A 14925-nucleotide genomic window follows, 5' to 3' on the forward strand; every position below is an offset into this window, starting at 1 on the left:
CCCCGCCGTGTGTGTCACTCCCCCCCCCGCCCGCGCCCCCGCTCCCCCCGGGCCGGGAGTGACGCGCTCCGCAGCGCCAGCCCCTCTCCGCGGGCAGCAGCTGGTTGTCAGCCGCTCCGGAGCGCGGCCAAGCCAGCGTCCCCTCCCGTCCCCGCACCGAGCCGCCGGGCTGGCGCAGGCCGGCAGGCCCCAGGCGCGGCCCCGGCCCCGCAGCAGGTAGGCGCCGGGCCCGGCTCCCCGGAGCGGGCGGCCCGCGGGGAGAGGGGGCCGGGGGGGGGGTTTAGATTGTAACCCCCCGTTTGGCGTGGGGCGGGGTACACAACTGCCCCCTGCCCGGGCCCAGAGAGGGGGGTGCCCCGCCGGCTGGGGGGGCAGGCGTCGTTCCGGGGGCCCCTGGCCCTCGGGGGAAAGGGAGTGTGTTGGGGTTGGGCGCTCAGCGGGCGCTGGTGGTTGTTGGGGGCGTGGAGGGGGCGCACAGGGGTCACTGGGAGTTGGGTTTGCTGGGGGCGCACAGGGGTCACTGAGTTGGAGGGGGTGTGGAGGGGGCGCACAGGGGTCACTGGGAGTTGGGTTTGCTGGGGGCGCACAGGGGTCACTGAGTTGGAGGGGGTGTGGAGGGGGCGCACAGGGGTCACTGGGAGTTGAGGGGTTTGCTAGGGGCACACAGGGGTCACTGGGAGTTGGAAGGATTTTGTTGGGGGTGCACACGGGTCACTGGGAGTTGGAGGGGTTTGGGGGTGCACACAGATCACTAGGGGGTTTGGGTGGTGTTATTTGAAGGTTGCGCACTACACTGTGGGGTTGGAGGTGCACACAGGTCAGTGGGGTGGATGGTGTTTGGGTTGGGGGGTGCACAGCTCATTGGCGTGAGTTGCAGCGAGTTTGTTGGGGGTGTGCACAAGCTGTTGGGGGGTTGTTTGCACAGGACCCGGGATTGGATGATGGGGGAAGGTTGCTGGGGATGTGTGCACCGGGGGTTGGATGGGATGGGGTATGGTGGGTACCTGTGCTCAGGTCCCTGGGGTTGTTTGGGTGCACGGTCACAGGTCGTTGGGGGTTGGACGGGGCTGAGGGTGAGGTGGTTGCATGGGCTTGGCAGGAAGGGTTGGGTGTTTGGGAGGAAGGGTTTCATGGCGGGTGCCGTGTGGTGAGGGGGTTGCAGGGAAGGGGGGTGAGCGCTCTGGGAGGGGGTGCACCCTGCACTGTGCACAGTAATGCACTGCGGGGGTCATGGACTGGCGCGGGGGGGGTATTGCGGGGTACGGTTGTGGTTGCGGGGCGCATGGCGAGTGTCCTGTGCCGGTTTCGGGGTTCCGGGGGGGTGCACCGCTCGGCCTAGGGGCGGGCAGATAGCGTGGTCCCGTTTGTGCCGGGGGAGGGGGGGAAAGAGATTTTGCCGTTTTTTAAACTCCCCCTCTGCGTTCTGATTCCATCTGCCCCGGTTTCAAACCGAACCCGGCTGGCGGGGGCTGCTCCTCCCTCCCTGCTCCGTTTTCCCGGGAAGTTCTCATTAGCGTCTCTAATTAGCATTATTCCTGGAGAAAGGTTAAGGTTAGAGCGTCCTTCCCTTATCGGGAGAGCAGCCTCCCCCTTCCCCGGAAGAGCACAAAAGCACAGAAAGAAAGTGGGAGGAGGCAGATCAATGGGGGAAGCTACAGACCCATTAATTCACAGGGAACCTTTCTCCCTCTCTGAAACATCGATTTTCCCTTTCCCTGGTGCAGAGGGCACAAGAATAATATCACGCTACTGCACCTAGAAGGGGCTCTGGGCTCTAACATGTCGCTGTCTCTGCGCCTGATTTTCCTCCCATTTCTGGTGAGGGATTGTGCTGAAAATAGCTTTCTCCCTAGAGGTAAAGCCCTACTTATGGGTCAATCCCTGCTTCATGCTGAACCCCTGCCTGCCAGGGCTGGAGCTATTTACACACATGCTCAGACGGATTTGCCTTACTGATCTATTTATTTACATATATTTGGATCAGTATAAATGGAAAGAATGAAACTTCCTTCCTTGCAGAGTTCACATTTCACCCTGCATAGATCTGAGACCTACCTGTGTGTGCAGACACTACATTGGAAATAATGTTACAAACAAATAAACAACCTTTTCACTCTTTAGGCAGTTTGCTTATTTCCTGTATTTGGCTCATATTATACAATGGAAAAAGGATAGTAAATTTCACTTGTTCATAGTTCCTAGCCAGTTTCACTTCTACACTCTCAGGCATTAGGCCAATATTCCCTTGTTTTGGTGGGAAACTGGGGATAGGGGAAGGATTGTTGGAATCTGTTTTTGCCCTGTTTGCCACTGCCATGAAAATATATTGACCAAAATGTTCCTATTGATTACATTTTGTGCAAAAATATGTTTTCACAATACTTTCATTGTGGGTCTAGATTGGACCTGGCAACATCTCTTTACTACCCATATACTCAGACTATCACATTTTTGATATTTTTTTACTGTGTCCATGGAAGACTAAAGTACCCTTTCATTCTGAGGGATTGATGGGCTAGGAGACTTAATCATGTCCTTTCATATAAAATCAAATGCTAGTTTGATTTTGACCAAGGTCTGTTTCCATGAAGGTGGATTGAAGACTTGCACCTTCAACAGAGTATTCAGAAATATATAATGTTAATAGTACCTGGCAGTAGCTGTAGTTACTTGGAAAATTCACACTTTCCCCCTCAGTATCCTATACTAGCGGTTTTTCGACCTTTTTTCATTTGCGGACCCCTACAAATTTTCAAATGGAGATGCAGACCTCTTTGGAAATCTTAGACATAGTCTGCGGATCCCGAGGTTGACACTGCAGTGTGAAATGTGAACTCTGCAAGGAAGGAAGGTGTATAGGACAGGTTGACAACTTCTGTCCTATACTCCTTGTTCAGCACCTCCCAAATGAACAGCAAGAGCACCTGAAGATTTCACCCAACCCAGAGGGCAGAAATTCAGTTGCAAGAATGCCTGCTCCTCCTTGCCTTGGGTAATGACATCTGGAATGTGCATGTGCTCTTTAGTAACACTCTCTTTTGGGTCTTTTTCCCCCGAAGAAAAGCAAGATCTTAGGAAGGAGGGAAAACATAAGACAACAGAGCTCATGAATATTCCCTTTTCATGTAAAATATTCAGCTAGGTCTTGTCTCACCTGATTTGGGGAACTAGTAAGAATGAATTCTTATTTTTTCATGTCCTAGCAAGGGCTAAGCAGCTTCCTTCCCTTTGCCCCCTAGAAGAGAATGATCTTGTGTGATAGAGAATAACAGGATTTACTGTAAATAAGAACTCTAGTCAACCTGTTAGGAAGGGCATTCGTAATATAGTGTTGGTTTGTAATGTACAGAAATAGGCACCAGATCTCATAGATTCCTAACTCTGAAACTGAATTGAATCAACAATACTTTAGCTTTCTTGGGCTCTGTGGTGCATTATTTGGCTGCTACAATATACAGTGCCTTTGACCTGAGGAGTTTTATCTTCCATTATTAAGCCTTTCTGTGGACTGAAGTGGTTAAGTTAGGGTCAGATGTGGTTCAATACCTTCTTGGCATGCTCAGAAGGCTGTGTTTAATGCTTGCTGACATGGAGAGAAGGCTACCCCTTTGGTAGAGTATTCCCCAAGACTGATACTACCTTCAAGGTGGGCACAGGAGGTGCCGTCCTTCAAGACAATATTCTGGTAGCATTCTCCCAAGTTGCTGCTGCTGATGTGTACAGGTAAAGCAGCTACAAAAGCAGGCAGTCATGCCACATTTAGTTGATTCTAAAAAGGTAGCTGACTCTACTGTCAAACTAACACTGGCATATGGTGGCTGTGCTGGTCACCTGTTTGATCGAGGTTGAGCAATTGATATTTCCCTTAAAGTAAACAATCACCACCCTAGATTTTGGTTTCTGGAGTCCACAGAAAGAACAGGCCAGGGTAGTGTGTCATGGCAAAAAAGTAGGGATATACTTCTAAATAAAACCAGATAACCTCAAAAAGAAAATAAGCAACACCGCATTAACGGTTCTCAGATCCTGTAAAATAAAGTGTGATATAGAGGGTGTAACTGGCTTTGGAGGCATTTGCAAACCAGTTCCAGAGAAACTGAGCCTACCTGTAAAATAAGCAGGTTACTGATATCGCCTGCATATATTTACAAGGCATGGTTATAAGAAAAGCTTTCCTACCCCGCTCAGTTTCAGCCTGTGGTGTGAAAGGTTGTTCTCTAAGAAGTTCTTCAGAGAAAAGGTTATTCATGAAAAAGGGAATCATTGTCTGGTGATTAAAGCACAAGATGGAGTTCTGTGATCTAGATTCTGTTCCTGGATCTGCCACCAACTCACTCTGAGATCTTCAGCAAGTCACTGCAGCTGTTGGTGACTCAGTTTCTTCAGTTCTGAAATAGGAATACTATTGCTCTAATTCAAAGAGAAATGGTGGGGCTTAAAATTGACGAATGCTTATAAAGTGCTTGAAGATTCTTGAATGAAAGCTACTATAGATGTGCAAAGTATTATTAATATTGCACATGCATTTTCTTTTGCTAACTAGAATACATGTGTAGACCAAATCCGTCTGTAGAGCAGCTGTGAATATTGGACTGGAGATAAGGAGAGTAGTAGTGATGTTTTTCCAAGTCCCTTGCTGTGCCTGGAGTCCTTGTTCACATATTTGGGTGTGGCCCTGTGAATATACCCGACAGGCACTTGCTTTGCCTTTCAGAAAAGAAGCTGCACGAATATTTCATGACCCCTAATCATTCAATCCCATGAACACTAGAAATGAAGCAATAGAACTTTACTGCAGTGTGAGAAGATCTCTCCTGAGAGCTGGAAAGGGGAGGGATAAGGGAGTGGGAGGGAGGAAGGAAGGTTAGGTTAGGAAGGAGGGAGAGAGAGAGAAAGAAAAAGAGATTGTGCTAGCTGATTAGGGCAGCTGCTGTCGCTTTCATCTGTGTCATGACTGGCATGGTACGGGTGAAGAGAAGGCAAATCTGGAGCCAGGCTGTGGTAATGGACTGTGTTCTTTTTATAATGAAAGTTTCATTTGAAGTTTGTTTACAGGAAAGAAGAAATTAGCAGAGAGAATTCTCCTGAGAATCCGGAGAGGAAAAGAATGAGCGGCCTGACTCGCAGGCTGAAAGGGAGTGGAAGGGCAGAGTATATTTACCGTATTGCTCTGAATTGTAGCTGGTGCTATTACTGGAGTCATAGCTGGGGAAAAAAGCTGTAGGGTATTGTTGGATGGGCCTCAAATCACTGGAATCTTCGCTGCCATAAGGAGGGCACTGCCAGGAGTCATTGCTGGCATTAATAGGGCATTGCAAGGAAGTCACAGAGCTCTGGGCCTTATTTGCTTTGACAGGATACTCTGATGAGGAAGTTTGCACGGGTGGCAGTTGGAGTAGTAGCTAGTAGTGACAGGATACTGCTAAGGGGCATCTTCAATTGCTAAAGCCAGGACTTGTGTTAGCAAGGCAGCAAAGGAAGATGCTACATCTCACATCCATGACTCTGGGCTGTGTTGCAGTTTAGAGAAAGACTGGAAGAGCACCGAGGGCAGCATTGTTTGTGTGCTGCTGTAAGGAACGTATCACGGGCCATTGTGTGGGGTTGTGATGGGGCACTGTTACAAGTTCGCTTTGGGTGATGTATTGATTGGACACTACCAAGAGGCAGTTCCCATTGCTGGCTTTCGGTGTGGTATTGATGGGGGACCGCCGTGCTGCAGGTCACACTGCTAGATCTGCATGCTGCGGAAACGGGGCACTGCTGCCAGGAAGTTAATCCTGTGGGAGTCTTTACATGTAAATGCTCTTGTTCTCCCAGTTGGAGTCTTATGCAGCAGGTCCAGGCTGAAAAAGGTGCGGAGATAAGCATAGAATTAATGGAGGAGGATGCCTGCCTCTGCAAAGTTCCACCTCAATAGCATGCTCGTTTTGCTGATAGGTCATATTAGAGACTGCTAATCATGCCCTGAGTCTTATTGGACTTCAGTCATTTACAGCTGGGTCAGTTTCTTGCTCGATATCTCTTGGGTAAATTAATGCTTTGGATAACAGGCCAATGTATTGTACTGAGGGGATTTTATATGTAATCCAGTGTTTCACAATACACTGATAGGAAAGATGCTATATGTTCCTGTGTGCATAAACATACATCTGTACATATGTACTAGAACCCAGTATCCCGTGGGTGAGCTTGTGGGTGCTGAGACAGGGTAGTCTCCTCTAGAATTTGCACCTTAAAGACATTTTCTTAAGCATGGGCCTGGCCATTTTCATTCAGCCCTGCAAGATGCACTCTGGGCCCAGGCCTTCTCTTGATGTGGAGTGGACTGGCCGGATGGGAAGCTGTGAGCAGCAGGAGACCTTGGCATTTAGTCTGTCTAATTAAGGTAATTGTTCCAGGTTAAGCTTTGTAAGGATGCCCAAATACCATGGTGATGGGCACCCTATAAATGCTTGCAATTTATATATATAAAACATTAGCAGTGGAAGATCCCCTTCCAGTTCAGTCTGTGTGTAAGAGGAGGATATTTTTGGTATGTCTATACTGGAAAAAAAAACAAAAAACCCACCACCACCACCATGGCAGCAGTTCTCAGAGCCTGAGTCTACAGCTACTCAGTGTTAAAGGTAGCACAGTAGACATTCCTGCTCTGACTGGAGCCAGGCTCTGAAACCCAGGGAGGGGAGTGGGTCTCAGAGCCCAACCAGGAACATCTACACTGCAGTGTGAGCCCTGCCTATCTGGGTCTGTAGCCCCAGCTCTGACACTCACTGCCAGAGGGTTGTTGTTGTTCTGGTTTGTTTTTTTGCAGTGTCGACATACATTACCTATCATGAAACTAAGGGTATCAGATTAAAACTTTTAGAGAATATTTAAAGTCATAGAACACATACATTGTTGAATAGGCATTATTAGTCCCCAGCCGAATTTGTCAAAAATGATGTTATAACCATGAATTGGAAATGAAGACAGAGAGAGAAAAGTTGTATGGCTCTTAGCCAAAATGCCGAGAAAAAGTGCTCTGTTTACCCTGTGTGTGTCCTGTTGAAACCAAGCTGCCATAGGTTTGTAAGCATGAGCATGCTTCTGCCTGGGTTCTATTAGTGTATGCCCATGCTTGGTTGAAAGTTGTGTGCTGTAGCACTGGCATGTGAGCATGAGTGTGCCTGTGTCCTTATAGTGCGAGAGTGCACATGTGGTTATACGGTGTAGGTCTGCCTGTGTATGATTTTACAAGTGTTCAAGCTGAGGCTGTACAGAAGCTGTAAATTCCAGGAAACTCCCTCTGAGGCACAACTCAGTGAGGAGGGGGTTGGGAGAGGGAGCAGGCAGCAATTCCTGCCCTGAGTGAGCAGATGGCTCTTCAGGGACAAGGAAGGAAGAAAGTTCAAACCTGTTCTTAGAGAAGTTTGTTCACAATTAAAAAAAAAAAAAAAAAAGGTCTGCCGGAGGCAGAGCAGCTTTCCAAGGTGCAGGTGCTGGTTGGAGGGGCATTCAGTTGGTGCAAGGAAGAGGAGTGGGGATTGGTATTTTGTCCAGTGCTCAAACGCTGGAGGGAAATGGAAAGGCTACAAGCCGTGAAAGGTTGTTTTAAATACAAGGCAATAGTAGCTAAAGCAGAAAGTGGCTCTGGGCATGTGGCTCCAGCCCACAGTGTTGGATGGGGTCTCTGTCTTATTTTGGGAGGGAACAAGAGAAGAGGCAGATAGAGGAACCATTACAGCAAATGCGTTACACATCCCCATATTATCGGTGCTTCCTTCATAACTGTGTGGCTGTGGCCTCGGCTTGGAAGGCCCAGCTCTGAGGTTCCTTAGCTGCTCCTTTCATTCAGAATCTCACTGCTGCTTTTATAAGGATGATGATTTTGAAATCCAGTGGCTGACCTTTTTGGCTCTGGAAGCTATCCAAAGGCTGTCTCTTGAAGCACAGTAAAGGTTAGAAAGGAGGAAGAGAAAGAATGTCCTTTCAGCTGTGGGAGTGGGAGAGAGGAATTTAATCTATGCCATAGGAAAGGCAGTGGCATTGCTGAGTGAGGATGTCCATGACTTCAGAAATGGCTCGTTCCCTCCTCAGAGCTGGCAGTTTTCAGAGCAGCAGGACTAGTGAGTAGAGCATTATTTGTAATAAAAAAAATGCAGGCCTCACTCCTGGCGCAAATTGCAAGGGTGCATTTCACTCTATCGTGGTGATGCATGTGGTTCATACATGATTGTACTGGAGAGTGGAAGAGCCTCCAGGTCACATCTTGGCTTACCCAACTCCATGGGTTTTTCTCTGTTGTTAGACATCCCTTCCTGTAGAGGACCCCAGAAAATGGGGGTTCTACAGATGTTTCTGGATTGTGCCTGGGCTCGCTATTCCCCCCCAGGTCCCGTTTGCATCACTTTCATGGTGATACTGTGGCTTCTTTGGTATCTCTGGCCCCGGCCCTGCTGAAAAGTCCCAGGAATCTTCAGGCAGATCCAAGGGCCTGTGAAGCCCTTGAAGATCCTAGTTTCATGCTGAAAGCCAGGGGTTAAGCCGGTAGGCTGCAGGTTCTTAGACCCTGTCCACACTATAGGCATATCCCCTGCTGCTGTGTGTGGGCATATCTCCATGGAAGTCAGAGCTGGTCTGCAGATTTTCTCCAGTGGCTGATCTGGCCTGACCCTTCCTGCTCCGTTAGAGAAATGGTGGTGATATTGTTTGGGTGTGCGTTTTTTGTTTTTAAACACAACGTTCAGTCTAGTACTTTTCAAAACCATTTTAACAAAGTCACACCCTGTCTGCGCCACCGGCACAGCCATTTATCTGCCATGGACACACTGCAGTGTCGATGGAGATGAAAGGGTAAACTCCAGGGCTCAGCCATCCGCTCCTACAGGATGCGAGCTCTTTCTAATTGTCCTCAATTACAGACTGTGCCATTCCTCAGGCACGGCTTCAAACAGGAAGCAGAGCACCGGTGCTCTCCGCAGGGGAAATGCTACCTAGCCCAGAGCATGCTGGGAAGGGCTATTTTCAGAGTCCCTGAATGCCAGGAGGTGAACACGTTTCTTTGGGGATGCAGGAGCTGCTGCACCCCCAAAGGGATGTGGTCAGGAGCTTCAAAACCAACGCAGATTTAACCCTTTCCTGTTCGCTTTTAGGATGAGACGTCGGTGAGCAGCGAGGATTTTGATATGAATGACTCCACATGGATCTCGGCTGACCAGCATCTTAACTCCAGTTTGAGCCCCAGTCAGGACGAGAGCATGCGCAGCCCTCAGAATCTCCACAGCCAGGAGGATGGTGAGTGCTCCTGATGCCCGTGGGGCAGGGGAAGGGAGGACTTGCACATCTGTAACTGCTCCATTTCGATCAGGTGTCCCACCTGGGGGCTGGATTTCATAGCAGCACGTGCACAGGGACTGCACTGGAGTCAGACCCCTCCTGTTGGTACCACCTGGAACGAGCGTACTTTCCATATCTCTCTGTGCTGCTGGTACCTGTCTGGTGATACTCTGTTGCAGGTGCTGGTTGTGATAAGGGCTCTGTGGTTTGGGGCACCGCAATGTTGTTCTAAGTTTTTCATGAATCCAGATAATGAGATAAGAGACTCTTCCTGCGACAAGAGGCAACGGAGTCACCGTGACATGCGCTGGACACACTTGTTCCTAGAGCTGAACTCATTGGCAGGGCTAGAATCAGAAGTTACATCACATACAAGATCTGAGCACTGATTTAATCTGCCACAGAGTGCTCACTCTAAGATGTAGGAGGTGCAGAGGGACGGACAAGGGAGCATGGTGAGGCCCTGGAATATGGGCTTCTCAGCCAGAAGCACTCAGCTGAGTTACACGTTTCGGAGTGGTTTTGATCCAAGAAGAGGCTGGATACTCAGCAGTGAGAATGGGCTGCACAGGGGAGAAGTGGGGGTATCTGCCTGGGCAGTGCAGGTAATTAAGAAAGGTCAAAGTTGAGCAGCATGGAATGTGTGGGAGGAGGCAGGCTGGAAAGGAGGGGTGTTGTGCTAGCTCCGTGAAACATGTTAGCTTTAAAAAAGTAAATAAGGGGTGGAAGTCTGAGTTCAGGTCAAAGTTCATCTCCATGGTATTAGAATGAGAGTCAAACTACTGACTCTGCCCAGTTCTCAAGTGTCTGAATCCCTCATTGTCTCCACAGGGCTCTGTGCAGAGGCAGTTTGAGAGCGGATAGGAAGTGGATGTATCTTGGGGCAACTCAGATCAAGTTAGTGTTGCTTTAAGAGGAGGGACTGGAAAACCACCCTGTATTGCAGGAAAGAAAGGGCTTTTGTGCCAGCATATCTGCCTGGCGTGGGTTTTAGCCACTCATGGCCAGAGGCAGAGTGTCGGTGCCCTGGTGCTTTCTCCACTTAGATACACTGGGGCAAGTTTGGTTTATGTTGCAAAGCTGCCGTTTTGAGAAACTGCTGTTTTTAAAGATAGCAGCGCCTGGCCAGTAGTCTTACCGCTGCCTGCGTGAGGATGTGAAACTTGCCTGCTCTGCAGGGCGTCCCGGTGTCAGTGGTAGCAGACAGTCTAGCACTTCTCCTCTCCTTATGAATACGTCGCCAAGCGCTGTGCAGTCCAATTGCAGCACGGTCGGTGGAAGGACCCGTTGAGGTTAACACAGCTTGTTGTCACTTCCCAAGTGCCTCAGAAGTGATGCTTAGAAGGGCTTGGCTGCTTGGCATCAGGCTGTGCCATCATCTATTGCACTTAGCACTCTATTCTTCAGCACGTACTACCCGCCACAGCTATGGTTCTAGGCTGGTATTTCTCTACATCCACTGTACTTTGCAGCTCTGGTGACAGAGAACATTTCCCAGCCCATGGTTTGTGATGCAGCACTGTCACTCATGAATGCTCTAGAATAAAATGCTTTGGATCCCTTTCCCCAACGCTGCAGTATGCAAAAGGACAATGCTTTAGGCAGGAGCTTAAGATTTCTTCACTGAGACTAAAGTTCTGGCTCCCCTTCCCCCACTTTGGAAACTGTGAGTATCATGGGAACAACACTTCTCTCTCCAAGGGCGAGTATCCTCTCTCAAGGACGCACAGCCCCCAAATCTCTACACCCTGGAGGATGTATTTTTGTGGGGCTGTCATAGTGCAGGTGTCAGTATAGAGCAAGGGGAGGAAGGGCTGCAGTTCTTTGGCACAGAAGCAGCGGCGGCTCCAGGCACCAGCACTCCAAGCGCGTGCCTGGGGCGGCAAGCCACAGGGGGCGCCCTGCCGGTCCCTGCAAGGGCGGCAGTCAGGCAGCCTTCAGCGGCATGCCTGCGGGAGGTCTGCCGGTCCCGCGGATTTGGCGGCAATTCGGTGGCGGGTACGCCGAAGCCGCGGGACCGGCGGACCTCCTGCAGGCACGCCACTGAAGGCAGCCTGCCTGCCGTGCTTGGGGCAGCAAAAAAGCTAGAGCCGCCCCTGCACAGAAGGTTTATAATCACTCATTAAACATTAAGTGTTCCATTTCAATCGGGCTCCACACCTATGGTTTCTGCCTAGAGAAACCCTCTCTTCTGTAGCTCCTTTCATTCGGTTCAGGGGCTGAGTTTAAACTGTACATGTGATTTCTTCTCCCCTGTCGAGTCTGTGCACATGGCTCAGGGGCTCTCTCATATGGGTCAGGGGGAGGAGAGGAATGGAATATACGGGAGTAGCAGATCAGAGGTGATAGAGCCAAAGAATAAGCATGCTGGCTGTGGAGGACACTTTAATTGAAACCAGATGATTGGGGTCTCCATTAGACTGGCCGATACTATGGAATTTTATAGGACTGACTAAGTTAGGGATGATTCCATATTTCCAGTGAATACCAATGGCCCATGTCACATGCTGGAGTGAGTTCTAGGATGTGGACTGGTGCCACTGGGATGGAAGGCCTTGGCCAGTCCAGTTGCCAGCAACATCAAGGACGGAAGCAGCCAGAGGGTGTGATGGGAAGGGCTGAGAGGGGAGGAATGAAATGATGCTTCAGGCACAGGAGACAAACCAGAAGTGAGGAAGATGCGATGGTGGGAGGGATAGTCCAGGAGAACAGCTGCTGAGCGTGGGGGAAATGGAGAGGCAAGTGGGGCTTAAAGGGAGAGAGAATTTAATGAGCCACAGTTTTTAAACCATGCCCAGTTCCTTGGAGTCCTGGGTCAAGGGGCTGTCTCCTTACGGCTGTAGAGTGGACATGGCTCTTTTTTTTAATTGCCCAAATTTGTCTATTTGTCCAGGGACAGTACGGAGAGTGGCAATGCAAGCACCCTGCCAAACACCTTGACCTTGACCTGAAGGGGTCACGCCCCCTTTCCGTCCCCCAGGCTGGGTGGGTGGCCAGGCCCATTCAGTCTTTTAGCCTCTCTGCCGAGACTACCAACAAGGCACCAGTTAGTCCCCATTTTTGTAAGGGGTTTTGTGATGGACATCTGTCCACTAGGAACTGGATCGAGGCCATCTGCTAACAGCTTTCTGTCACAAGGGCCCTGGGCTGGATTTCAGTGGCCAGCAGGTGAAGGGGGCAACTCCCTGAACAAACACTCCACTACAGCAGGAATTGCAACTGGACAATGTAAACACACCTTGCATTTAAGTGCCAGGCCTTGTTGGAGCCAGAGTGAGTGCTTTGGTCTTCGCATTGAATAGTGAGGGCTGCTGTTTTCAAGACCTGATAATGGCTCCAAAACTCTGGCCCTGGGATTACTCCAGCAAGCACAAGAAACAAGTCATTGGCTGGGTCAGTAATAGGCAGGATGCACAGCTGGAGCAGTTGGCAGGGAGGGGGGGTGTCAGATATTTCATTTGACAAATAGGAAAAGAGGTACCAGCACTCTCCTCAAGTATCTCACAACATGGAGCAGAGTCCCTCCTTGTTTGTGCCTCATGAGCTGTGTCTGTTTCAGTTTTCTCTCTGTTGCTCCCACAGTCCCAATGCCAGTGGTGTGTGAGCACCTTCTCCTCTGCAGTTCCTGCCCACGGGAACAGGCACATTTCATCTTTTCGCTACATCTCATTAGAAAACACTCCTAGCCTTCCTCTTCTGTGTCTGAAAATCTCTCTCCTGCTATTGTTTAGCTGTAAAGGTGTTTGTAATACACATTCTATGAAAGACTTTTTACAAAAGAAAGTTGTAATGCACAGTTACCATCTAATCAGAGGACCCACTGCTGAGATCATGAACTGAAGATACAGATTTCAAACTTTATTTTAAGGACTAATCACCAAGTTTCATGATTTGAAGAGCCCGATAAGGAAATGCTATACAGAACCTCCCGATCGGTTTGACAACCTGTTCTGAGTGTGATAGTGTGTGTGATGGGAGGGTGCGCAACAGGCAAGTTTGTCTTGCCTTGGGGTGTAGGTGTCTGCTAAGTCTTTAGGGAGCAATAAGTGACTCAGACAAAAACCACCTTATTCAGTCTCAGTGCCCAGAAACCTTGGCCTGCTATTATCCTGCTGCAAACTGTGTGTCAACCTTTGAAACAGCAAAGGGACCCAATTAGCACTAATGACTTTGGTACGTACCAAGAGGGATAGTAAAAGACGCTGTCTGGGAGAATTTCAGAGGTACTGTATCAGCAGCAGAGGTGGTGTTCACATAGGATTGACACTGCTAACTGCGGAAAAGTACAGAGTGAGCCATGGGGTCCCACAGTGCACAGACTCTGGGATACTGCACAGATACTGTGCATCTCTACAGCACAGTAATGGAACAAGAACCAGCTCCTTCCGTTTTCTTGTGCGTGTTACTCTGCTGCTCCCACAATGGGAAATGTGAGGTTCTCGCCCATTCCCTGCCCAACTCGAATCTTACTCATAGCTTAAGTTGCCCAAAAGGAAGTGACTGGATGCCCAAAGCCGGAGCAAAGATGAATGGGAACTTTTTACTACCCACTGTGAGAGCCATTTTCCAGGACAGCCTCAAGGAATTAATTTGCTGGGGTCAATGTGCATAGTGGAGAACAAGAAGAGATCATCATGGTAGCCCCACCCAGTACAGTGTCAGTGTACAGTGCAGCATTTGCCTTTTCCTCTCCAGGCATCCCGTGCAATCATCCAGTCCAACAGAACACAAGTTATAGAAACTTGCTAGGCAAATGGGCCTCATGGCTTTCTAGTGTCCCAGGAGGTTACAGGGAGCTTTACCTCACTACAAGGAGTGAACCGTTTTCTTGCTAGTTTTGGTTCTGGCCTTCTCCATCTGGCAGAACTCGTCTGTGTCAACCATAGAGAAGTACAGTGAAATCTATCCATTGCGCTGGTCTCTCCCCATCTCAGCAAGACAGTAATACCAGATGCTGCAGTGAATCATGGCACTAGGACCTTGTATTTCTACATACTGCATTATGGTGCATTTACTAGTAGATTACAGATTACAAATCATTCAGACTAAATACCAAGCATTTAGGGAAGCAGGTCCCTGGATCATGTGTATTTATTGTGTTTTTTTACTTGCTAACTGGTTCCTGATAATCTCTCTGGGGCTAGTACGGAACAGCAAAGGTCCACCATGTTTTCTAGGAGTTCTCCCCAAAATGGATAATACATTGCAATCCATGACATTGCCACATAAAGAGCTGTCACCACTCAGCTACCTTAGTCAGGGATCACGCTGCAGGTGCTCTCAGCACAAAGCATGGGGGAGGGAGAAGGGATCTTAACTCATCCCCCCATCCCTTTTTAAAAAACAACAACAGGCTGTAAGGAAAACCAGCCCTTGAGTACAGACTCATTTCCCTACCGCAGGGAGTGGGCAGCCCAGCATTCTCCTGTGTCACTGTGCTGGGACAGATCCCCTTTCAGCCAAGGCTTGCCTTGGTACTGATCCAGTGTTTGATGGGCAGGGCCACTGCAGAATCTGTCACTAATGCCTGCCCTAAGAGGAAGGACGTGCTTAACCTGCTTAATGCCAAACAACCTATCAGGGATGTCCCCTGGAGATATTCCTCAA

The 14925-nt window shown here is 49.3% G+C and overlaps 1 protein-coding gene across 1 annotated transcript in view; it reads left to right on the forward strand.

Annotated features, from left to right (window-relative positions):
- The window catches only part of NOL4L (nucleolar protein 4 like), an 89928-nt gene that overhangs the window by 55449 nt on the left and 19554 nt on the right, over positions 1–14925 (forward strand). The window contains exon 5 of the mRNA XM_065414528.1: positions 9135–9276. Coding sequence (XP_065270600.1) covers positions 9135–9276 — 142 coding nt within the window. The remainder of the gene's footprint in view (positions 1–9134; positions 9277–14925) is intronic.

The sequence above is a fragment of the Emys orbicularis genome, chromosome 12 (genome assembly GCF_028017835.1).
Source record: "Emys orbicularis isolate rEmyOrb1 chromosome 12, rEmyOrb1.hap1, whole genome shotgun sequence".
Taxonomy (NCBI): domain Eukaryota; kingdom Metazoa; phylum Chordata; order Testudines; family Emydidae; genus Emys; species Emys orbicularis.